Raw genomic sequence first — 24,289 nt, 5'->3', positions numbered from 1 at the left:
ATAAGCCAAAGCACCAAAGAATACCTAAATACCTTGCAGTGGGCATCTACTAAATCTATATTGAGCTGGTCTACTACAGCTGCTAGTTTGTAGGATGCAATTACTTGTTGTAAGCTTGTTATTGTTTAGCAGAGCTTGAAATAGTACCCAGAAATAGCAGTTCCCAATAGCTGTCTTACTTAAACACCAGCCTCCTGACCACTCCAGTAACTCATCTTTGTCTCCCAACCAAATGCGTTGGGATAGTCCTGCAAGTCTTTTGTAAAACTCTCATGATGAATGCTGTCTTCCTAAAATCATCCTCTAAATAGGAACAAGGCAACACTGCATCCAGTTCTTAAATGCTCTATCTCATGATTGGGTTAATATTTTGATGTGAGTGGCCTGAGTTGTATGAAGGCTGAAAGGCTGAGCCCAGGAGGGAGCTCTGCAGGGTTGAGAGAAGGGGAGCAAAATCAATGAACCTTGCTACCTACTAGCTACTATAATGCCATCTACTGAAACCACCTTGAACTTCATGAAATTTTCCCCTACAAAACAGTTATATAGATACATTTGTGCCAAACAGAAGCATTTTCACTGGGCAAGGGGTTTAGACTACTAAACCTGTCGTGTTTAAACGGATATATAGAGTGTTGTAGTGAGTGGGACTAGGGTGGCAATGACAAGTGATCAGACACTTGGCTGTTTATTTGGTTATTGACAGGCTGGATGCTTTAGAAACCTGCAGAGCCTTTCAGCTCTCCTTCCTCACCCTTTTAGTGTGGCTTTTCATCTAACCTTTGCATACAGCTCCACTGAGAAATTCAGAAGTGTCAATAACAAGCCTTAAGTGGAACGCTTCCCCAATAGCCACTGCAACTCCCTTCCCACTGCTGCTCTGAAAGGTTAAAAATCAGGTTTTCTATTTGATAAGGCCAAGAGTCAGGCTCCAGGCCAGAGTATTGGGGTGGGGTTTTTTGCAGTAATTAAACTGTTTGGCAGCAGAATGTACCATCTGAATCTCTTCTGTACTTGAAAGTGATGAAAAGTCTGATTTTTTTTAAAGAAGTTCGTATTAAAACCCGTCAAATCTTGACGTGCATCAGAATGGAAGTTTCATTTCATTTTTATGTACTAAATTTATTATTAGGGATTTGGGTGGCAGGTTTGAACCTGACAGTAGTTAAAATATGAAAATAGCATCTACAAACAGGGTTGCACTCATCTACGTCTTCAAGCAAGACATTCTTCACAGTTAATATTTCTGATTTTGGGTAGTCTGATGGAGTAGACAGTAAACCTTGTAGTCTACATAGAAACAGGATGAGGGAGTCTATGAAAAGTATTAAGGCAGTATATAAAGAGTTGCTGAATACTCAGGTAATTCAAGTATTAAGCTGGTTTTATTTTCCAAAACTCCTCAGGTATATTGTGGTCCCTTGGAATCATTGTCTGTGAAATGAAAATGGAGAATAGAAGGCACTTCTACTCTCCTTCAAAGCCTCTATAACAATTACATCTAAGAGATATGGCTTCACAACGATTGCTGTAATGCAGTCATGTTCAAAATTAAAACAGTCCAGCCTCTGGTGTCTTACTGAGTCCTAAAGCCTGGAGACACCAACAGCAATGAAACCACTTCCAGAGGAAAACCACGGCTAAAATATACAGGTGTTTTAGCTGGTTAGCTGTGCCTGCCGTTTCTATTTCCATACAAATGGCTATCCAAACTTCAATGTGGGAAATGTTAGGGGCTTTCAAATTATCCACAATCGTGCCAATTTGAAAAATTTTAAATCACCTTGCCTTCTGTGAGGAGCCAATCTCTGTTCCCATGGAAACAGAAACAGCAGCCTCCGAGCATCCGGCTTGATTTCTTACAACTCCTCCGAACCCATCTATGGCTGCTGGCTGAAAGCTGATTCAATATGCTCCAGACCCTACGCCACCAGCCCTGTTCAGCTCTGAAACACACTCCCTTTGCTCCTTTTGGAAGGAACTATTTGAACATCCTTCCAAAAGCACCGTTTCACAGTGCAAGACAGTCCTGCTGGCATTTTGCTTCAGTAAAATTGACAACTAACATAAAGATTAATTGCATAGACTACATTCTTAACCAACATCTAGCATTTCATAGTGGTTTCCAATAGAGGCCTTCACTGAAAGGTGGAGCCAGTCCCTGATGTTTTACCCAAGAGAAAGGTAATCATAGTCTTCACCATAATTATGAAGAACATGAATGGATTTCCTCCAAAATTAACATCATGACACTCTATATATCCTAAATTTATTGTTCATATCACAGAAATGTGAGGTCTTTTTGTGCTTGATGTGTTTAAACATGGTTAGCTATGATCCTTACTCTTCAAAAGGTTTCAAAGACAAAAAAAGGACAAGAGAAACTGTGGGAAACTGCAGTGTCATAGGAGGCTTGATTAACACAAACAGTATCTGGTAGTTCTTTGGAGAGAAGTACAACCACTTTGTGAAAGAGAAAATTAAAAGGTTTGGGTTTCTATCTCCCCTTCTTGTCACAACTTCAGGTACCTGCAGAAAGATGCTTTTTATTTCTCTGACATCTCTTGTGTATTTTGCCAACACACTTGCTTTCTCCATCCCATTAATTCAAAGGAAATTACTATTCATTTGCAAGTATTGCATATTCATTAGCTAAGTAGGCAATGCTTGCAGTGCTGAAGAGGTTTCCACTTCTCAGAAAGGACTCTGAATACTGCAGTTCTGGAAAGAAAGCAGGGTATGTGTTTTACAGACTTAGACTTAACACAAATACTCTTTTTTCTTTGTCTGAGGCAATGCAATTACTTCATGAAGTAAAGTCTGACAATGGCTTCAAGTTCATAGAAACTTTAGACAGAAGTTTAGATATGCTTTGCAAAAAACCAAATCTTACCTGATTGTGACTACAGGGGGTACACACATAGGCAACAGCTGTTCAGACTGGCATTCACAAAGATGCTGCTATGTTTTGTGAAAAATCGTGGCATTTTTAGTCGATCTCAAACCATTGGACCTTTGTCCAAAATACACCATCTCCAGCAGGTGTCTCTGTACAAAATGTCTCTTCTTTAGTAATAATACAGTGAGTTGTTTAGCATCGTGGGAGGCAACAGTTTAGATTCCTTTGGCATATTTTAGCAAATATTCTGCATATTTGCTCATTTAGAAACATCACCAATTGTTTTATTTTTTTTTCCTGAGGAGAAATGCAAAACTTAGCAAGTCAACAGTGAACATCTGAAAGATCTTTTAAAAAATCTTTAAAAAGCAAAACTTTTCTAAATAAATTATTTGCATGTTTATTATTGTAAACAGTCTGAAGTACTGAAGTGTACATTTTTTGATTTCCAGATAAAACATAACTTACACAGTTCAGACAAACTAGTTGTTTAGTCTCAGTTAGCACTGTAATCCTCCACCTGTTTGAGAAAACACATACACAGATATTTTGCCACATAATCCTACATCTATAGGTAGAAAGAGAAACAGGGAACTGGTAAAAGCATTTGTGCTTTTTACAAACCTGAAATGCCAGAAATACTGATCAGCTGAATCCCACTTCAGCTAGGTAAATGATTATGCCTGATGTTTGACATTGCTTAGTCTTGTTTTTCTACTGTTGTTACTATTGAAAGAAAGGTTTATTACTGGCTTTCTCAAAACAATTTAACTTTTTCTTTATTTATAGTGAATTCCTTTCGGATTGTTTTTTCAACTTCTTCCTTTTTGCTTTGACAGATCAGGGGGGCTGGTAAAATAACATTCTTCATGAACGAGTATTTCCTTATGCCTCCATACAGAGATGTTGGTACACATCCATGTGAGCAGCGTTTATGCAGCACAAAGGAGTCTGCTTTAAGGACCAAATACTTGTGGAATTACCCTTTAATGTGACCTTTCTTCTTGTGACAAGGGCACAAAGCACTTCACATGGGGCACCACCCTCTGCATAGAGCAGTTATAATATACATGTTATAACAAGAATAACTTCTAACTTAAAAGCAACATTGAGATCAGTGTTCACCTTCTGAGAGGTTTTTCTTGTTCCTTCTAGCAGGCTCTGGGTTTTTTTTAAGACAGAGGAGGAAAGGATAGCTTGTAGTTGGAAATGCTGCATACTCAAAATAACTTAAAATTTATAGAAAAATAAACACACCTTGCCAAATGGTTTAGATAGGATCACTTTGAACAGGATTATTTGTGCCTCCTGGTCTGTGCAAGGCAGGTCTCCGCTTCAGCCTCCTGCTGCAAGCAGAGCTAACTTCAAAGATGGATCACATTGCCCAGGAGCTTTTTGAGCTCTGTCTGTCTGCAGGGTGGAAATTCTTCCATCACCTCTCTGGGCCTGTTTCACTGCTTAACCACCACTACCGTGAAGTTTTCATCTAGTCAGAATTTCCCTTGCTGGAACTTGTGACTGTTGCCTCTTGTCGCTTCGTAGTGCACCTCTGAGACGTCTGACTTGTTTATACCAGCAATGTAATTTTGCTTGTTCTGTCACCCATCCATTTTCCTTGAGATGAGCTGTGCTTTTGGTAGCATGTGTTTTTGTAGATAGTGAATGTACGAGCTGCTTCATGTTCTGGAAAACTGCAAATCCAAGCTCCGTAATATTAATACTTCATCTACTTGCTGTCATACTATTCTCCCTTTGCCCTGTTTACCTGACATTTTTACATGCAATGTTTGTTTAGAAATCAAATTTTGCTAGATCCTTGATTTTATAAATGGATTTTCAAACAAGTAGAGGACTTTTGTTCTCTTCATTGAACTTAGCTAGTATTTGTTCCTCTGAAAGTCTCTCTCACTTAGACATCATCCAAAGAATCACCCTAATGCATATTCCTACAGAGCTGTGGACTGCCCCTGAATTAGGGATAACCAATTTTGAGGATGAGAATGAGATTACCTTGCCAACAAGAACGCTCGCTCTCTCTCTAAGAAACCTGAATGGTTATTACATGGAGACAAAGTGCTTTTACCAGCTTTAATATTTGAATTGGGAATATTCTGCATGTGCTGCTCACAAAGTGAGATCAGATGCAACAGGCGAGACCTTCGGTACAACATGCTGAAGTAGGTTGCCGCTTCACCTCAAACCAGAGTGTATCAACTAAGAAAATGTGATACTTAACCCTCACCATCTCTCTTTTTAATTCTTCCTGTAAGTCAAAGCTAAGTTTTCAATTCTGAGTTTGATCTTTGTGGGTTTTTTTGGACTGGCTGTTTTAAGCTGTTCCAGCTGACCATAACCTGAACTGTGCTCATAAAACTTCCGCAGGTAGAAGTTGCACAGTTTAAGAATAAAGTCTCATTCCTCAAAAGGGGATTCTGCGATGAAGTGTAGCATTAGCTGAATCTGCTCTTGCTTTCTAAAATATTCCTACAACCTGTTTTTGTTTGTTTGGTGAGGTTTGTGGTTGGTGAGAAAATGAGAAAAGAATCAAAGTTCCAATAGCGGTAGGACAGACATGGACAGAGAGACTGACAAAGTCTTACGTCCCTAAGAAACCAGGCACAAACGGACCCTTAGTTTTTCAAAGTTTGTCTTCTTGGCTATCACAGTAGTCTCTGCTGCTTGTGTTGCTGGAGGAGGCATGGGCATGTGTAAGGAAGAACAGGATTCTTTACTATGCCCCTAAGCAGTCTATTATTTGATCTGTAGGATACCATGGTTGGAGGCTCCTTCAAAACAAAGCATCGGTTTTACATGACAGAACAGCACAAGACGTAGTCCTTTGTTCCAAAATGTCTTCATGGTTGAGCACATGTGGTTATAGCTGAAGTCTGGATATTGTGAAAACCTTTTGTAAAACCTGGCAGAGGGGAGGGAGCTAGCAGACACTGCTCTCAGCCTTCACCAAAGCAAGCAGCTCTGGATTTTCTACAAACAATAGGGCCAGGAGCAAACACAAAAGACTAGGCTAACCTGGATTACTTTGTGCATGACTTTCACAGGCTCTGGTAGTCCCAGATTCAGTACCAGTCATTCCTTCTGTAAATACACAGAATAAATTATGCCACAATAGAGTGCTGAAAATCTCTGCTCTGACTCATTAAAATTAAAGTTTCTATCTACAGTGAAACAGTTACAAGTTCTAAGAGATACTTTGCTTCATTGCACTTCTCAGTATACTTAAAAAATGCTAGGTAAGGGACTCTGTCAACGCGTAACCCCGAAAACATGGGAACTACTCTCATGTAGAATATTTGGATAGACATCACTGAATCTAAGCAGTGGATTGCCAGTTTGGGCAATCTAAACACTAGATTAAACTATCAAAAGCCACAAATCTTTCTAAGATTGTGAAAGCACCATTAGGCTTCTAATCCTATAGTGAAAGAAGCCTAATTTTAAAAACATTATCAGAAATCAAAAGAAGTCTACATTAATTTACTCTAGGAATTACAGAAACGTTCAACAGAATACAACATTATTAAAGAATTGAGCTTAGTACTTCTCCAAATCCACGCTTCAGTTACATTAACAATTATATTGTTTCCTTTTGAAGTACTAGTTTTCTGTGCCCATAAAATTACACCAAGAGCTGCAAAGTGACAAAAGCTGTAGTTCTGTCTTACAGTGAGCTAAGCTCTAATAACACCTAACATGATTTGCTCACAGAAATATTAAAATAAGCAATAAATTGGATGTTTGGCACAGACTCCTAGATGTGGACCATATAAATGCTATGCTGTTTGGTATTTTACTAGTCTTGCTATATATACCTCTTCTTATTCTTGGTTTATGCAAATTACTGCAATCCAGCAAATGACTTGGAACTGAGTCAAAGAGCAAAGGACAGTGGCATTCCTTCCAAAGGCATTCTTTTTTCTCCTTGTTTTGGAAGTTAAACTTTCAAGTTGATGATGACATTTTTAATACTGAGTATGCAGTTGAATCTATCATTAAGACTTGTTTAAAAATGCCATAAATAATAACAAATGAGCAACTTTGGGTATATTTCAAACCAACAAAGTTGACAACTGTTTTAATATTCCTGGACACACCGGATTTAATTAGACTTTTTTTTTTTTTTTTTTAAAAATCAGATCCCACCACCAACATGGCAATAGTTGTGCTCACATTCCCAGGAACTGAAATAAACAAATATGGGTAGAAAAAACCCCAACCATTAAAACTGAAAAAGCATTTTGAATTTCTATCACTATGATATCTAAAAAAATACAGTAAAAGTATATGTAGTTTTATTCTGAATCAAAATTGCTAGCCTTCTAATGGTGATACTTCAACACTTCTGTCAAAAGGAATTTCCTGTTTGTTCCAAGAATAATTAAGAGATGGGTATATTGGGAAAAAACCAAGGCAGAACTAGTTGCTTTTACTCCATAAAAAGAGTTGGGAGGAAGAAGACATTAGTCAAGAAGAACACTGCAAGAGCATTGTAGGAGTTAGTTATCTAGGAATTAAAAAACTCCTAATACATTCTACACAATCTGTTCTGTGAGGTTTTGTCTTTGTTTAGAATACTCAGCTAATTTCTGTGACTTTCTAGGAGATAAAAAGCGAAAATATGTCCTTTCCTAAATTGAATCTGTCGTGCCATTAACCTTTTGGACTATTTCAAATAATCACATAATGGGACAGTACTCACTTTTATGAATGGTAATTGTGGAGCTTTCAACCGAAGTTAACTTTTAGAGGTTATTACTACAAATATTATATAATGCCTTGGTGCTTTAGAGTTCTATATATCGCCAATTAAAAAAAACCAAAACCCAAATACAATTGCTTTTGCAAACTTGTCCAGAAAATGCTAAATGCACACTTTGCTTTTTTTGAATCTTCTTTAGCATCTAGATGAGATGACGTATCTTTGGTTTACAAAAGCTAAGAACGTTGCCCTTTTACATTATGTACATTGTGTACATTGTTCACATTTCAAGGGGTTGCTATAGGTGACCCACAGTAAGCAATAAATGGACAAAACACAGAAAGACAGAATATTTAAAGTTTTAATCCAACAAATGAAGAGGGTCTTAACACTGTAAAATACCATTGTATTGCTAATGCTGTAGAATTGTACATTAAAAACAGTTGTCTATAGATGTAAAAATAGCAAGTTTATGATACAATAAAACACAGTATAGAAACCATTTAAAATTAAGTAGAAACCTCTTAAACAATTGAGGCATTAGTCTAAGTGTTTCTCCAAATGTATTAAATAAAACACAGTTAATACTGACTCTAAACATCCCGCCCCATCTTCCCCAGTCCCCGCCCTAATTAAACTGATTAGAAAAAACAGTAGTCTCTCAGTCACTATGTTTTGCATTCTTTCAGAATCATTTAGATTCTCCATTTTCTTCAAGTACAGTAGAACAACTCTTCACAACACAGTACTACCCCTGAAGTAATTTTTTTCCCAACACTATATAATTTTGGAAGTAAGGATTTAAGATTAATTTTGAAGCTAGAAGAGGCTCAAGGAAGTCTGCAGGATGGCAATTAAATTTTCAATGCAAATTATTTACACAAACATTAGTGTACTGTAATTACAGCATAGAACTGGCAACATAGCTGATGGGTGCTTTTAACAAAAACTCCAAATGAAAGAAAGGGAAGAAAAACAGATTACAAAATAAATAATCTAAAGTTCTTCATGATAGAAGCGTTCATCATGAAGCTGCCTACCATAATCTGTTGCTTCACTGTTGAGAAACAAATCCTGGTTCTTAAGAATTTCTGCTTCAGAAAGCTTTTTATCGTCATTCAAATCCATTTCTTCAATAAGGTGAAGAGCCTTTAAAATAAATGGAACACCATGTGCACAGTTAATAGATATGAGCATTTACAAATAATGCTTTTGGAATAGCTTTGTCAAAGTCCTGCCACAACACCATTACTTGTAACAAGCTAGACAACATATTACATTCAGAACAGAGCCTTTCTTTCCTCAGTTTGTTTCTCTTCGCCACTTTTATTTGGTGGCAAAATCATAATATCAAATCTCTACCCTCACTATCAGTTCTAAAGCAACAAATCAATGTCAAACCCACAGCTTTACTTTGAGGGCAGAAGACAGTATTAAACCAGCAAAGATTAGCCATCTTCCTGGAAGCACCCGTAGTCCTTGAAATCCACGGGCGAGTGCAGTACACGCCTTTAGTGTATGATCTGCAGAAAAAGCAAGCTTAGCATGTCAGCTAGACACCCTGTGTTCAGGGAGCCCTTCTGGATATCCAGGCACTGAATGACAGCTACAATAGCAAGTCCTTGATGTGTGGGACCTCAACTAGGATTTAAGCCAATACAGTCTTCAAGTTGAGCATCCTCTTTCAGAAGTGTGCGCCGATTATCTCAGTCACATATTTACCCTGTGTCTGACAAGAAGCATCGTTTACAGCTCTCAGGTTAAGCTGTAGGCATGCTTGCTTTCAACTCTGGAGGGGTCTACTGTGCTAAGCCATTTTTTATTTCCTGAACCTGTGGAGACTCACTTTCTACCTTCAACAGTGGACAAGATAAGCCATCTAGGCATAGGAACTTTAACTTTGGGTAGCAATTCATATTTTCCTTCACTTCCTGAAAGCAGAAACTTGTTTTTCTCAAAAAACTTTTAAATACTAAATCATGACAACGTCAAATAAAACTGCAAATTAAAACAATTATCAGATTTTTGCTTATTTATATATCTCATAAAAGGAGGGAAGTTCAGCAGTAAAACAAAAAAACAATTGCAGAGTATTTTACTTGTAGCTTATTCACAAGTGTACATAGCTCAAAACTAACAAGCTAGTACAGCAGCTCTACCGCACCTATTACTTCTGAGAAATAGAGGAGTCCAAGTATTACATGGTTTTTTTGTTTTTATTTGCTAAACATCTACAAATACAATGATTTAGAGAATCCTTCTGTTCCTACTTTTTCTGATCAATTTGGCTCAATGTAACTGCTAAGTGACTTTTTAAAAAATTAAATATTACTTACAATTAAGCTGACTACATCACCAAAAAGGACTGAAGAAAATAATAGGAACTAATGTTAGCTAAGCAGATTTTAAAAGCACTCTGCAAGGCAAAAGCTAAAAGATTATTAAGACAAACATCTTGGTAAACACATATAAATTCCTGGAAATGGAATGTATAGTAAATTTTCTATTTTTATGTTATTTAGCTACCAGGTTTCTCAAGTCATTTTGAAATGCCAAAATGAAACTGCAATATTCAGCTTTCAAACAGCAGTTTATGACTTAAGTCAATGCTACCTTCTCTTTAGGATAGGTAACTTTGCTAAGCCCTTACATTAACTGAAGGAAAAAAACAGCACACTAGAGAAACAGAAAAAAAAGATTTTTTGCAGAACTGAGCTACTGCTACAGCATGGCCTTGCTGTAAGCTAAGATCTGAATGAATAGCGAAGAACTGCTAAAAAAAACCCAAACCCAACCAAGCAAACCAACACAGGTATGGTTAGACTCAACACCACACAGAATTCAAGTCAGTTAGAACAGTATTGTTTCTGTGAAGTAAGAACCAACCACCCTCAAGAGTCAGATGTTAAAAAAGGTCTGTGCAAAGGCTTACAGATCCACATTTGCAAAAATACTGCTAGAGCAATTTAACAACTTAGTTTCCTACAAGGATAGATACGTGAGTACCCAGTGCTGCGTGCTAGCCACATTGCTTTTTCTGTCACCAACAGAGCTGAAAAAGGAAGAGGTGGGACCTCAGTAATGAGACGGTCCAACCCAGTAGCTGGACTATGCTGTTTGACACAAAGCATGTCCTGTCTTTACCAGGAATTATGGAGGCATGGGAAGACCTGTTGTTCCTGCCATTCTGAACACCAAAATCCTCCAGTGCAAAGGAAAGAGACTTGGACAAATTAAGATAAAAATTTACTAGCAGAAAGACAGAAATCCTCTCTACTGCAGTCGGCAACTGTAAAGTCTGCTTACTAAAATAGGTTGTTCTGGAACACTCAGCACTTCTACTGCCTGCTACAAAAAAATAAAGACAGCTAAAATGAGAATCCACTTAAACCTATTATGCTGTTCTACCTCTGATTAAATCATTTTAATTATCATCAAATGTTGTTTGCATTACAGCATCTTGAATCATAGAATACTTCCATTTTCTTGTGCTTACGGAAAGACAAGATTTAGTTCTACAAATTATGGTGATTTATCCAGTTAGAAGAATCACAATCAATTTTTGTTTTCAAAATTATGCTGTCAGTATATACCAGCTTCTTTTAGTAGTATATCTCATTAGATTTACTTACAATAACTAAAAAATAACTTATTAAAATACTGTACCCTTAAGTCCAACCAAGTAAGCTATTTAAACATGTAGAAAGGCACTTCGTTAATTTACAAACACTCATACAATTAATAGGAACTTCACATTTGCCTAATGCAGTTAAGGGACCTGCACTCTTTTGACAAACTGAAAAAAGGTTAAAAATATATGCAAAGATCTACTAAGCATTCTTTTTCAACTAAGACATGATAAATCTGAATGCATCTATTCAAATTCAAAATTCTACCACATTAATTAAAATCTAAATAGCAGTCAAAACACATACCTCCTCTTGTGCAATACCCTGATTATTAGGTACTATCCAAGACAAGAGCTCTTGAGGGTCGAGTTTTCCGTCACTATCCTTGTCATAGTCATTCACAAACCGATCCTTCTCAACAAGTATCCATTCTGGATCTTCCCTTGCAGCTAGTAAGACACATTTGTCAAGTTTAAAGCCACTCCTTACCTTAAAGCAGATGTTTTCACCTTTTGTCCTAAGCAAATTCACTTAATCTCATAAAACATAACATAAAAGTGATTTCACTAAACAAAGACAAGACTTACAGACCAGTCCCAATAGATTAAATAAATGCATCTGTCTACACATGAAAAAAATACTTGTATAGAATAAAACAGCATTTAAAGCTAACGTAATATTAAAATTGTAAATTTGCAGTTGAACTAAGCAGACGTTAAAGTCAAAGTTTACCACCAACTGAACCGTTCACTTTACATCTCCACAATTACCCAAATTGATAGCGGAGAAAGCATACTTTATATTGAATGTGCTTCCAAGCAGATGGTTTCCTACTTATTGGGACAGCTGACATATCAGTAGGAAAACAGTAAAGTGGATAACAGAGATATCTTACATTTGCAGTATTTACCTTGACTGAGTTAAGATTACTCTCTCCCATTAATGTATAGCAATCGTGTTGCAGACACCATGTTGAGAGTATCACATGACAGCGATATGAGCAATACTATAGGCCTCAGACATTGGTCATCTCAGCACTTAACGGACGGAGGAAAGTAGGGAAAAGCTTTAAATCAACAAGCGTTCCGAGAAGTAGGTAGATAAATAGTGTTTTGCAGTATATAAAACTGATAACATGTATTATAAAAGAACAAAGAGTGAAGTCCCTCTCCTTCCTTTCCAACATCTACTTTTGCAAGTAGATTATCCCTTCATGTCACAATTCATCATGCACTGTTGCCCAAAACCACAAAAGTTATGAAACCTCACCCACCATGTAGTTTATTTAAACTGTGCTGCAGGAACACTGTCTGCAGAGGAGATGGGCATTTGGAGAAGTTGAAGTAGTTTCTACAATTATAGCTGATTCTGAATTCTTGCTAAAGTTTTAATGACAAAGCTGTTATCTTCTCTGTTAACTGCAAGGACCCTAGCAACAACTTCACTCCTTTCCAACAGCTTTGGACAGGCTGGCTTGGAAAAGCTTTTTTCATGTCAGAGCAGGAAAAAGATAAAGAACCCTGTAGTTGCATCAGAGATCTATTGGTTTAACTGGCTCTGGCAAACAAGATGGTTATACAAGTTGAAATGTCAGGTGGTTGATTGGAGTGAAGAAAAACTGACTATTCCCCTATTTCTCCATATCCTTATGTGGCTTAAACATTTTCCCCAGCTAGGATGCTAGGCCACGCTTAAGAATTAGCACTCCTTAGGACCAAGCAGACTCTCCACATGCCTCAAGCTACTGGTCTTTCTGAACTGGAGGAGTTATTTGCCCTATCGTGTAGCAAATCAAATACAGCATATAAAATATTTATCTATTAGCAACATAGCTAGAGAAAAGTATTGCTAAACACCAGGTAAGAGTCCTTTTTCTTGTTAAAGAAGGAATACATCAAGCTTAAGGAAGGGCGAGAGTGGGAAAAAAACTAAAAGTGAAAGCAGATAGGCTTTTGATATCTGGTAGAGTGAACAGACTCCTTACACTTCCCCTCCAACTCTCTTAAAACACACACAGCTTCAACCCTTCTAAAGCAAGGCTGACAGCTGCCACCTTAAGCTGATAAAGACCAGGGAAGTTTAACCTTACATTCATGCTGGCTGGTTTCACAGATGTGTTCAGTTAGCAAACTACATCTTATTTCAGCTGCATATCTAGCGATGAGGAATATGCTTCAGTCTTCAGGAAAACAAGAAGTAACTTGCAAGGAAACAGTGGGATTGGCTATATACAAACTACTGCCAAATACATACAGGGCAGACTGAAATAATGACCTACTATGCCCAGTACCATGAAACTGAATTATTCTAAAAGACAGGATAATGTTATTCAGAATCTGTAGGTGGAGGTGTAAAAAGCTGAGAATAAAGGTGCATACAATTCAACCCATTCCAAAAGCTTCTGTTCAGTACCTTCTTTCATGCCCCCGCCCTTTTTCCTTACTTGGGTCTCTTCTGTAATCACCAAGGAATTCTTCCAGGCTAACAAATCCATCACCATCTTTATCATGTTCTTCTAAAGCCTCCTGAATGACAAAGTCCTTTTGTATACATACAAAAAGCAAAATATCAATTTGTGAAAAATTAGCAACTTTTAATCAAGAGAAACAGCAATAAATCATTTTAGAGCAATAAGGTATCCTTTAAAGACTCCCTCATTTCAAATCTGCTTTTCCATTTTTATGCAGATTAGTGCATTAATTGGTTCCTGTGCAACAGAACAGATCTGTTCTTAAGAGTTCAGGATGTCAGGTTTTATGAAAACCAAATCCAAAAGGTGTACCTAGAGTTGGAATCCTTTAACGTAATTCAAAACTACAAAAATAGCTGAGAAACATTAATTTCTACAAAGCTGTATCATCTCATTTAACGTTTCTTTTTTCATGTGATGTATTCATTAATTTGCATTTTTGTAACTTTATGAAATTGTCAGGAAAACTGGTTGGTCTTTTGGTCCTGTGTTTCCCAGTGAAGCCAGTCTGCCTGTTCTCCTAGTTCTGTCTTGTCTTGTTTGTCCATAATAAACAGTTATGTCAACACAAACAGAGGCTGTTTGCATGGCACTCCTCCTGGCAGTTGGCTCTGCAGCATCAGATAGCCAAAACTGAAGGCTCAATTGCAGAAAAGCACCAATGTACTTTTAACTGGGGTCAACTGTCGATACTGAGCTGGAATGACACCCACAGTCACAGCAGTGAGGAAACAGATGCCCAATGGCAAAGTGCTCCTGGCTGAAATAATAATCCCCCAAGCTCTGACCACAGTACAGTCAGTATTAAAGCTTCAGACGGGCTTGAATGCTCTTTTTCGGCCAGAAACGTGACTCTTGTGCCCCTTTAAGCAAAGTGAGAGTAATTGGCACTTGACCTTTTCCTGTGCAAAATCTTTCCTCTAAGTCCCCCTAACTAGAATTGAACTCTGAACTAGGCATGAAACTTCCTCAAGCTAAAATCTCACTGATCTATTTCCAACCTAACAGAGTTTAGAGACAGATACGTCAATCCAATCCCAAAAATTTGGGATAGTTGTGCAATACTATTCCTGAAACAGATTTCAAAGAAAAACACTGAACCGCTGCTCCAGCTCCTGACCTCCAGCACTGGATCCACAACACATCATCTGCTTTTTAATTTGGTCTGTAAAAGCAATACTCAGAACTGCTCAAAAGCACACTTCCTGTAGTACTGGGGCTAAGCACATGCATTAAAAAGATGTTGCATCTATATACACAGGCTGATACTCTCCTAAATCTTACCGTCATATACTCCACTTCCTCAGGATGTTCAAAAGCAACAAATTCATCCACATTTAGATCAGGAACATCATCTCTATTAGCTTTTTCAAAACGCTTTTTCTCCTTTAAATGAAGCTTAGAAAATAGATTTAGTTAGAGCACTTAATTAAAAGGAAAAACATTATAGTAGCTGGCTGTAGGCTCATTAGAATATTAATTGTTTCACATTATGTACTCATATTATACTGATGTTATATTTTCTCTAAAAAGAGCTCATCCAGAGCAATGAGAACAGCACTTTTAATTGAGGTAGTTTTACTCTAAGAATCGCATAAAAACTTCCTTTTTTTTCAATTTAAGGAGACATTTAAAACATACTCTTAGCCAAGGCTTCAAAAACACAAAAGGGAGAGAATGAAAAGACCAAGAATTATCTTGTCTTTATACAGGCTTCCTCTTCTAAAAGTCACCAATTCCCAAACTAGGTTTAGTGGAGTACAATGATTATAATTAATGGTAGCCATTGCAAATTCCGAAATTTACATTTGAAGGACATTTAACCTTCTGGATCTCTATCTCATTTATATCAAGGGCTATTTGTAGTTCAAAGAAGGTCTTGAAAGAAATATCATGTATGTAAAATGTCTTTTCTGAAGCCATTTTAAGTGCTGAAGGATTAGACAGATTCCTTTAATACAAGACTGTTGTCCATTACATCTGAACATATTTGAAAGCAAAGTCACTTCTCTCACCTGTTTTAAGTATAAATATTAGCATGCCTTTTAAAAATAAATAAGATCCACAATAAGCAGGGAAGTTCTTATTTCTGAATGTCTTGTACTTCCTGTTTCCATATTCCAAATGTGCAAAAATTTTGTATTTTTTTTCTCATTTAATTTCGTACAGTCTCTTTAGACAAAATAAAGACCCACACCATTGATAACTGATCTCTACTCAAACTGCATGTGATGTGAGCTATACAAATTCTGGAATCCCATGATTAAGTGTGTTGTGCTACCAGTGTGACTCTGATCTGGATAAGGGAGTGGCCAGCAAACCAGAGATCACAAATACTTTAAAAATAACCTTTTGAAATTGTACTTCCTAGTTTATATCCTATTTAGTGACACTTCTTTCAAAATTAGGCTAACCTGATTAATACAGAGCATAACATGTAACAAATAAAGTATAAGATCTTAACTATTCTGCAAAATAATTAAATGTACTCTTAAAAAAAAGCTGACCTTAGCTGAGAGTTTAAATAGGAAGGCAATTCAGAAGGACTGACTACAGAAAGGACTGGACTGCAACATAAACTTGAACTATTGAGGGGAAAAATCGATTTTTCAGCGGTTTTTTGAGAAGTGATGAACAAGGCTGCCACCTTCTGGTAAATTCATATGTTTACTTGATGTCAATTCTAAATCAATACCATAGTCTAACTCTTCCATCTTGACTAGAGCAGGATCACTAATTTCCAAACATAAGGAAAATGCTGAAGAAGGCTGACATATGATGCTTGTACAATGCTGCTAATTTTGCTCTTTACAATATATGTTGAAGAAGTCAGCAAGCAGGAAAACCTAGCAAGCAGTCAAACAAAGTATAGCATAAGTAAGTAAGTAGGAGTTCTAACTCGGCATATATACCTATGATGGCAATATCTCAAACATGGGATCAATATTTTGACTGGTAGTTCCATGTAAAGTCTTGTTTTATTTAAAAGCTATATAATTATTCAGTTAAGTGACCTCCAAAGCTTTACAGTTAGTTTCTTCAGTGTGTAAAGTCCCCTGCCCATTGTCTATTTTAGCTTCACTTCTGTCAACATCCTGTATTATCTACTACTACTTTATTAAAAGCAGCCACAGCAATCTTCACAGAAAAAAAACCCAACAAACCACTCAGGCCAGAATAGTCTAAAAACTCACTTATTCTCTTTTTGGGAAATATTTACATGTACTATACATGTGTAACCTGAAAGGAAACAAGTTTTGCTATGTGGTGATTCTTGGCGAACCTTTCCTCCCTGCCTCTCTTGCCTCTTTCCTTTCCACTCTCAAGTATCTGCTTTCATATAAGAGATTAATCCATAACTTCTGTTGTTTACACATCCAGTTTTAGCTGTCAGAGTTGCATTTTGATTGTTAAAAATGTCTGAATTGCTATTGCTTTCTCTGTGGGTCTCTAATGGACAGAAAATGTTAAAGCAGGCAGTATTGATACCGCACACTGGGTACTTGAGAAATAACTGGAAAAGCGCAATAGAGGGGCTTAAATAGTACAAGGGTTTCCTTTACCTCCAACACCAGTGGTACTGGCCCCTGCTGAAGGCAGGACACTGGTTAGGCTACAGACCTAATCTAATAGATTGCCATCTTGTTTTAAGATGATAGCTGGAGACTGTGCTCTGTGGTAAGACTGTCAATAGACTTTACACTCCACTCAGCTCGAAAAAATATACTTGGGAGGTACGATTTCATTCTGTCTTTGTTTAGTTGGTAGCAGCTTTAATACTCCATTACTTCCCTTTAATTACTCCCCTATCTCAGATAGATGAAAGCGTTAAACCATGTGCCAGCTGCTAGGGTTTCTCAACCCATCTTGTTCTGTCACAATAAACAAACATTGCTGCCTTTTGCCAACAGCTTACAGAAACTGATGCTGAAACATTTTACCTGTCGAAATGATTCTTCTTCTTGATCCTCCAGGACAGTGTTCTCATCAAAATCAATTACACGATCATACATTTGCATATTATACTCCTTCCAAGACACTAATCCGTCACCATCTTTGTCATAGTCATTGAAGTGTTGCTTAGCTTCTTGCGTAACATAATGTTTAAAAGACTGCTGTATCCAGGAACTCAGCTCCTCTGTGAAAATCATTAAAAAAATAATAAAATAAAAAAAATTGGAATCATCTGCACTATAAAAACTATAAAGATACCACAGGTCTATTCAGTCTGGAATATACTCTGCAATTCAGATGTAAGCATATAGGCAAGAGCTTAGTTAAAGCAAAACAATCTGTTTCTTCTATGCCATGGCTTTTTTCAAGTTAACTGAATGAGAGAATAGATCATAGCTACAGCCTTCAGTTTTTCTTTCGTAGTACCATTTCCCCATTGATACCCTTAGGCTAGAGTTACATGGTTACTGGCCTATATTGGCGCTGCCAGAGTAAGTGTGATGTATCCCTCTCTGAAACACGTGGGATGTGGTAGGAAAAAATGATTACAGGTAGCATTCATACAGCTACATAGCAAACTGGATCACTAAAAACTTATCCTGTAAGAAAATTCTTAGTTTTCAGCTGAGAACGTACCCTTATTTAGGTCACTGGGACCTGAACAATGGAAGCAGGAAGCCTGCCCCTTTTGGTGCCTGCTGACATTTATGTCAGCCTGAAATGATTACGTGGCTATGTCTTTCCAAATCTGAAGCCAATCAACACTTAGCATCCCTTCACCTTTTTTTTCTTCAGAGCTTTATGAAAATGATGCTGAATATGGTTTAGATAGACAACTCTAAACATAACTTTTTACCCCCAAAAAACATCGTTCCCATCAGTTTTGGGTTTCTTTTGAAAAATCCACAAACTGAAATAAAAATAAATTCACTGCCATTGCCTTAATCACCAAAATGAAACATTAAGAAATATTTTCCCTTTACTTGGGGCTGAAATCAAGCCTTATATATTTTTGGAAATGCTTTGAAGCTATTTGTTTTTATAGAAACATGGCTAAAAGAAAGCTTAATATGCAGATGAATTCATACAAATACATTAAAGTTACTTCATTTAAAGATTGGGAGAACATATTCCCTCAGTATCACCCAGTTATTTTCAGGTGCCCAGAAAGGGAAGGCAACTTCCTCTGCATTGCAACATTATATAGCTAAATCAACTCAACTGAAATCCTGCTCTGAAGAGTCATGATGACTAATAAAAAAATGCTACAGAAATTACTACTTTGGTGTAGAAAAAGCTTATAGCATTTTTTAAATACTAAAGTGTCTTATTCTATCCTTCCTGGCAGAAGTGTCAATACAACTTTACTAGGTTTATTTAAATATCTTTAAAAAGCAGCAAGAGATTTTTAAAAATATATTTTGAATACTGAATTTGTATTACCAAAGGAACCAACTTTGTAACAGATTCTGTGAATCGATTGAACATGTGGAGGCGTGTATGCCACGTTTTATAACCACTGAGGCTTGTGCACAAAACCAGCATTGCCTTACAAGAAACTGCAACATGATTTCTTAAGGATGGGTAACATATAATTCATAGCATGGTTTATTTCCCAGCATTTAAGGCACGAGGCACAGTCATCTGAACACATAATGTCCAGTGCCATTAATCAGAAATGCTCCGACATTAGAGAAGTGGTATTAATATTTATCACAAATTCTCTCACTGTTAGCCTCCAAATGGAGACGCCACTACTAAGGAAAAGTTCTCAAGGAGTGTTTTGCAATACACTGAGAAATAACTGAGCTGAAAAAGCTTCGATACCATAAGTTTCTTGGTGTAAAACCATATTCCACTGTGAGTTTTCCTTTGGGAAGTGAGGGGAAGGCAAGTTTCCATTAGACTGAGAACCAGATGCAATATATACCATGAGGATGGAGTATGGGTGGAATTTCTACCCTTTAAATAGACCTCTGCCCTTACAGCCTTCACATTGTGAACTGCTTGTTGTTTTTTTACAGGGGTTAGCCATCCTGTCAAAGTTATATACTATCTCATCTCTACACAGTCAGATGCAGGAACACTGAAATAAGTGTGCAGCTGATTAGTTTCAGCATATAAAGTGAAAGACATTCAAGAGATATAGTTGATCTTATCTTTAAAACCATATTTTGTCCTCTCACCTAGAAAGCTTCCTGCATGTTTAATATCATGTTAATGAAGTATCACTGTTCTGGTGTTTGAACAAGGATTCTACTTGCTCTGCGTGTGTGCATGTGAGACAATTTTGATTTTTTGTCAAAATCACAGCAAACCACCAAAAATACATTTTCATAATGAGTTTTAAACTTAAATTAATAACATGTCATGATCACGTACTGAAAGGAAGGGCCCGAGTTTACCGTGGAGTTCACAAGTCTGACTGATAAAAACCTGTCTGGGAAGAGACATTTGATACGATACTGTGATGAAACGAATATATGATTCCTCAGTGTCACTTGGTGTCACCAGGCATTGAAGCGCATATATGTAGTACTACGACTGCAGCGCACTTTCTTTGCCTCTTAAACTTGCTCTCCGAGTTGCACAAACAGGATTTCAAACACAGCAATCCCCTTGACTCAAAGTGGCTTCAGGCGTGCAAGGAGCAGGTACAAGCGCAAAGCTGGTACCTACAACTTAGTAATGCTCTCTTACCCACGCTAACTCACTCCTGTGTGCTCCTGTTGGCCCTCAATTCTTTCCTCAAGTAAAACAGAAATCTTAGGGACTGAGACACCCTCTGCTGGCATTCCTAACGCACTGTGCAAGCTGATCGTTCTGTTTTCCATGGAGATTCTCCACAGCACAGGAGTCATCGGCGGTGTCACGGGGAGAGCGTATATTTCCCTCCTCTGCGGGCGCGGGGCCAGACCCGGGACACGGACAAAGCCCGGTCCCCGCCCGCTTGAACCCCCACGCGTGCTACCAGCTCGTCGCCGGGGCACGCAACCGCGGCGGTCCCCGGGCCAGCCGGGTGCCGGGGCGCCGCCCGCCGTTACCCTTGGTGAGGAGGCCGTCCGCGTCCGAGTCGATCTTCTTCACAATGGCCCTCAGCCGCCGCTGCTGCTCTTCCGGGCTGAGCCGCGCGTACTCCTCCGCCTCCTCCTGCGGCAGAGGGAACCAACCGCGCGTCAGCCCGCCGTCCCCGGACGCCTCAGACCCTTCCCGGCCCGCCGGCGGCGGCGGCTCCCGCCCCGCGGCCTCGCCGGCGGAGAAGCGCCGCGCTCGGCCCGCTCCCGCCCTCCCCTACCTCCCCGCCGCCGCCGCCGCCGCCGCCCACCTGTCCGCCGAGCAGCGCCTCCCGGTCGTAATCGGCGCGGTGCTGTCCCTGCGCCGCCAGGGCCAGGGCGAGGGCCAGGCCCAGCGCCAGCAGCAGCGGCCGCCGCCGCCGCATCTCGCCCGCCGAGGAGGGGACCCGCGGCGAGGGGCGGGGAAAGGGGCTGCGGAGGGCGGGCCGAGCGGCGGCGGGGGGCTCGGGGGCGCCGCCTGCGCGGAGGGTCGGACCCGCGGCCCTGGGGGGGAGGCGGCGGCCGCCTCCGGGAGGACCCAGCCCTGGGTGCCGCCTGTGCGGAATACCCGCAGCGGGAACGTACAGCTGGTTGAGAACCAGAAGGTTTACCCTCCTCTCTCGCCCAGTCCTTTTTGCTGTATCCGTGGAAGAGACCAAATGCTATCGAGATGGAGGGATCGTTTGCCAACTTGTAAGCATCAGTGAAGCTTGGCAGACCAAAGTGACTGTCACCAGAACGTCAGGCAAGCATCAACAAACCCTGGCATCGGGGAAGAGGATCAGGAGACGAACGGTGTAAAAGCTTTACACCAAAAACGAGCAAACGGTTCTCTTGCCGGAGGACCCAACTCGCAAGTCACGCTTCTAACACAAAGTTAAAGGGGAGCAGTGCTTTACGAGAGTTAACAAGGTGGATCGATACAAATTTTCATAACTGCTCAACGCAGATAATAGAAAAGAAAGCTGTAAAATAAATTTAACCTCGTTTACCACTCAGACAAACTAAAAATACGTCAAGTAAATGAGCAGGGGGCCTCCCCAGGAATACCATTCCTAAGAGCTGTTGCGTGAAATTGGGATTGCTCTGATCCCAAGCCCAATGAGGTCAAATTAATCATTCTTACTGGATGAATCGAGATTTACGCAAGACCATCGTTAGATTTGTTACGTCTCCTTTCAATACTAGTGTATTTCTGGGACTCCTCTTTTAAACAGAAAGAAGGGAGATTAACCTACCTGGATTTCCAGAAACACAATTGTTGCCAGGTTTAAGCAGAGCCCTCGATTAATGGAGGTTGTCTGCTGCGCTGTCCTGTCTCTTCTGTGGCAATAGCGATGTACAGCTCCCCAGTTAACCTCAAATTCTATTAACTGCGAAGAGCTACGACAGTTCATTTTGAAGATCTGAGAGTAAAATATTGCAATAAATCAGTAAATGTGTTATTGCAATTTCCTGCCCATATAAGAAATGTCTTTCTATTAAAAAATCTAATAGTGAGTTGAGTCTAATATATTTTATTGGTTTAAATGTTAAATTTCCCATCAGTATTTATATAAATCACATATACAAAATGTGAATTAAGGCATACTACTTGTGGCATGTGTAGATAAAGCAAATCCTATAAGCAATCAAAAGAGAAATAAGATTTGGTTTCTGAAATAGTACTGAAGATGCTTTGTCTTCTTTGTCTAATGCATTACTAACACCCCAAAAAAACTCTTTGCTGCCTGTCTCAAGGGTTGACAAGTGTATCAGATTATACATTTAAGTGCCTAAACTGTAAGAGCCTCCAAGTAAAAAATTCAACATAAATGTGTGAAGAGCAAGTTTATTAACAACATGTTCATATGCCGAGATGACTCAAGATAGGAGGAGGAGGAAATACAAATAACTGAAACAATAAAGCAAGCTAAACCAAAAAGTCATTATATCCTATACATTAGGAAAAAAAATCTGAAGCTCAGCAAGAGGGAAAGCATAGGGAATCATATTCTTCTCTTGGTAGTTAGCCTGTGTCAAAATGCAACCCAGACACTTCCCAGCATGCAGTTAATCGGTCACATAATAAAATTCAAGATCATTCTGGTATGGATGCAGGGAAAAAAAAAAGAGAGAGAGAGGCTCTCATGTTCCCTCGATATTTTTAACCAAGTGCACAGCAAATGCATCACTATTGTAACTTGTAAGTAAAAAGAGAGTATCAGTGAAGCTATTTTTAAATCAGAATATGAGTCACGCTATATAAAAACTTTTTAATGTGCTGAACTTTCTACTTTTCCAAAAAATCCCCCCTTCCCCCAAGCCAAATTGCATACAGTCTTTCACAAATCTGCTTGGAGCTTCTTTCAGTCACAAAGGAATTAATGTTAGAAGGTCATGTTCAACACAACTTCTTCTCTATGAGATCTGCAAATGTAAATCTCTTCCTGTTAAACTGTCAGCATGAGATCAGTTGTCCAGCAACACAAACAGTAGCTTCTTAACAGTTATTTCTAGCAAGTGAAGTTATCCATCTGGTGTTTACTACAATTTTTTTATGTTTCTACATTTTAGTTTTATAAATCACTGCCCAACTTGAATAAGCTTTAATTTTCTTCACTCTAATGTATGTCATTTATACCCTTTCAGAATAAACAGATTTTCAGTAGTTTTTTTAGATAGGCTTCCATTTTGACATATTCTCCTAATTTTGTTTTTATCACTTGTAAACATTTTAAGCTGCATACGAGACAGTTAAGTGTATCCAAGACCTGCATGCAAAGATTATCCTTCCTTCTTCCATTATAAAAGTCGTTGGATTTTGGCATGTGGATTTAAGTAAGGGAAGAAACTAAGCAACAGCGTACTTATAAAGATGATCAGGCTCAAATACCCTGTGTTTGGATTTCAAAATGGCAGTCATTTGCTTTAGTAGTACCCAAATACGACTTTCTAAGTGTTCTAATCAATTGTTTCGTAACACCTCGCACAAAGTATCCTGAAGTATTTTAGACCCTGCAGACATTACAGACCTGGTTTTCTACATCTTTGCATTTAGTGCAGTTATTAATATCTGAGGAAGTAGGTTATAAAATGACACTTCTAATGTGGTATCTGATTTGGCATCGAACCAGAACAGCAGGATTTGACATGAGGCCCAGTACCACAGTGCTCAGCGCAGCCGCACACCAAAGAGACAGTTGTGGAAGCTCAGACAAATGCCTGATAAATAATAAACAAGCTCATAATTGAACAGTGACAATATAACGCATGTGGACGGGGCCTTCAGGGGCCACCTGGCTCTGCTCCCTGCTCTGAACCAGAGTTAAGTATATGCGTCATTTCTGAGAGATGTTTGCACTGCTGTTCCTGGAGACTTCAGCTGAAGCATGTATAATCTCCCAAGCCATCTATTCCAATCCTTGTATTATTTTTAACGTTTTAGAGATAGCAACCTAAATTGTCCAGGTTACAATTTAGGCCTCTTATTTCTTACTCCTGTCACAGCGGGGGAAACGGATTATTCTTTCTCTTCACAAGCATGCTTTTACATGCTTGAACGCTCCCACCACATTCCCTTTTGTC

General features: G+C 38.7%; 1 protein-coding gene across 2 annotated transcripts; it reads right to left on the bottom strand.

The window, feature by feature from the left end:
* Positions 1-7,959: 7,959 nt before the first annotated feature.
* RCN2 (reticulocalbin 2) lies at positions 7,960-21,160 on the bottom strand. Of its 2 annotated transcripts, none has more exons than XM_052808057.1 (7): positions 20,995-21,160; positions 20,714-20,819; positions 17,657-17,853; positions 15,000-15,113; positions 13,689-13,785; positions 11,552-11,694; positions 7,960-8,765 (listed from the first exon to the last, which is right to left on the bottom strand). In XM_052808057.1, exons 1-7 carry the CDS (start codon positions 21,106-21,108, stop codon positions 8,613-8,615), a joined length of 924 nt encoding a protein of 307 aa, XP_052664017.1. In that variant the 5' UTR covers positions 21,109-21,160; the 3' UTR covers positions 7,960-8,612. The 2 variants fall into 2 exon arrangements, with proteins under 2 accessions (XP_052664017.1, XP_052664018.1); XM_052808058.1 differs by having other exon boundaries at positions 15,000-15,101; positions 20,995-21,157.
* Positions 21,161-24,289: the final 3,129 nt, after the last annotated feature.

The sequence above is a fragment of the Harpia harpyja genome, chromosome 14, assembly GCF_026419915.1.
Source record: "Harpia harpyja isolate bHarHar1 chromosome 14, bHarHar1 primary haplotype, whole genome shotgun sequence".
NCBI classification, from domain to species: Eukaryota; Metazoa; Chordata; class Aves; order Accipitriformes; family Accipitridae; genus Harpia; species Harpia harpyja.
This window is presented reverse-complemented; position numbering and strand designations above follow the sequence as displayed.

What these genes read in the sequence shown, in the direction of transcription:
- RCN2 (XM_052808057.1), bottom strand. Translation starts at nt 21,108, where the DNA reads ATGCGGCGGCGGCGGCCGCTGCTGCTGGCGCTGGGCCTGGCCCTCGCC. An exon ending in AAGAAGAATCATTTCGACAG is followed by an intron (nt 15,114 to 17,656) that starts GTAAAATGTTTC and finishes CTATTTTCTAAG; the next exon opens with CTTCATTTAAAGGAGAAAAA. An exon ending in AGGGTATTGCACAAGAGGAG is followed by an intron (nt 8,766 to 11,551) that starts GTATGTGTTTTG and finishes TTTATTTTAAAG; the next exon opens with GCTCTTCACCTTATTGAAGA.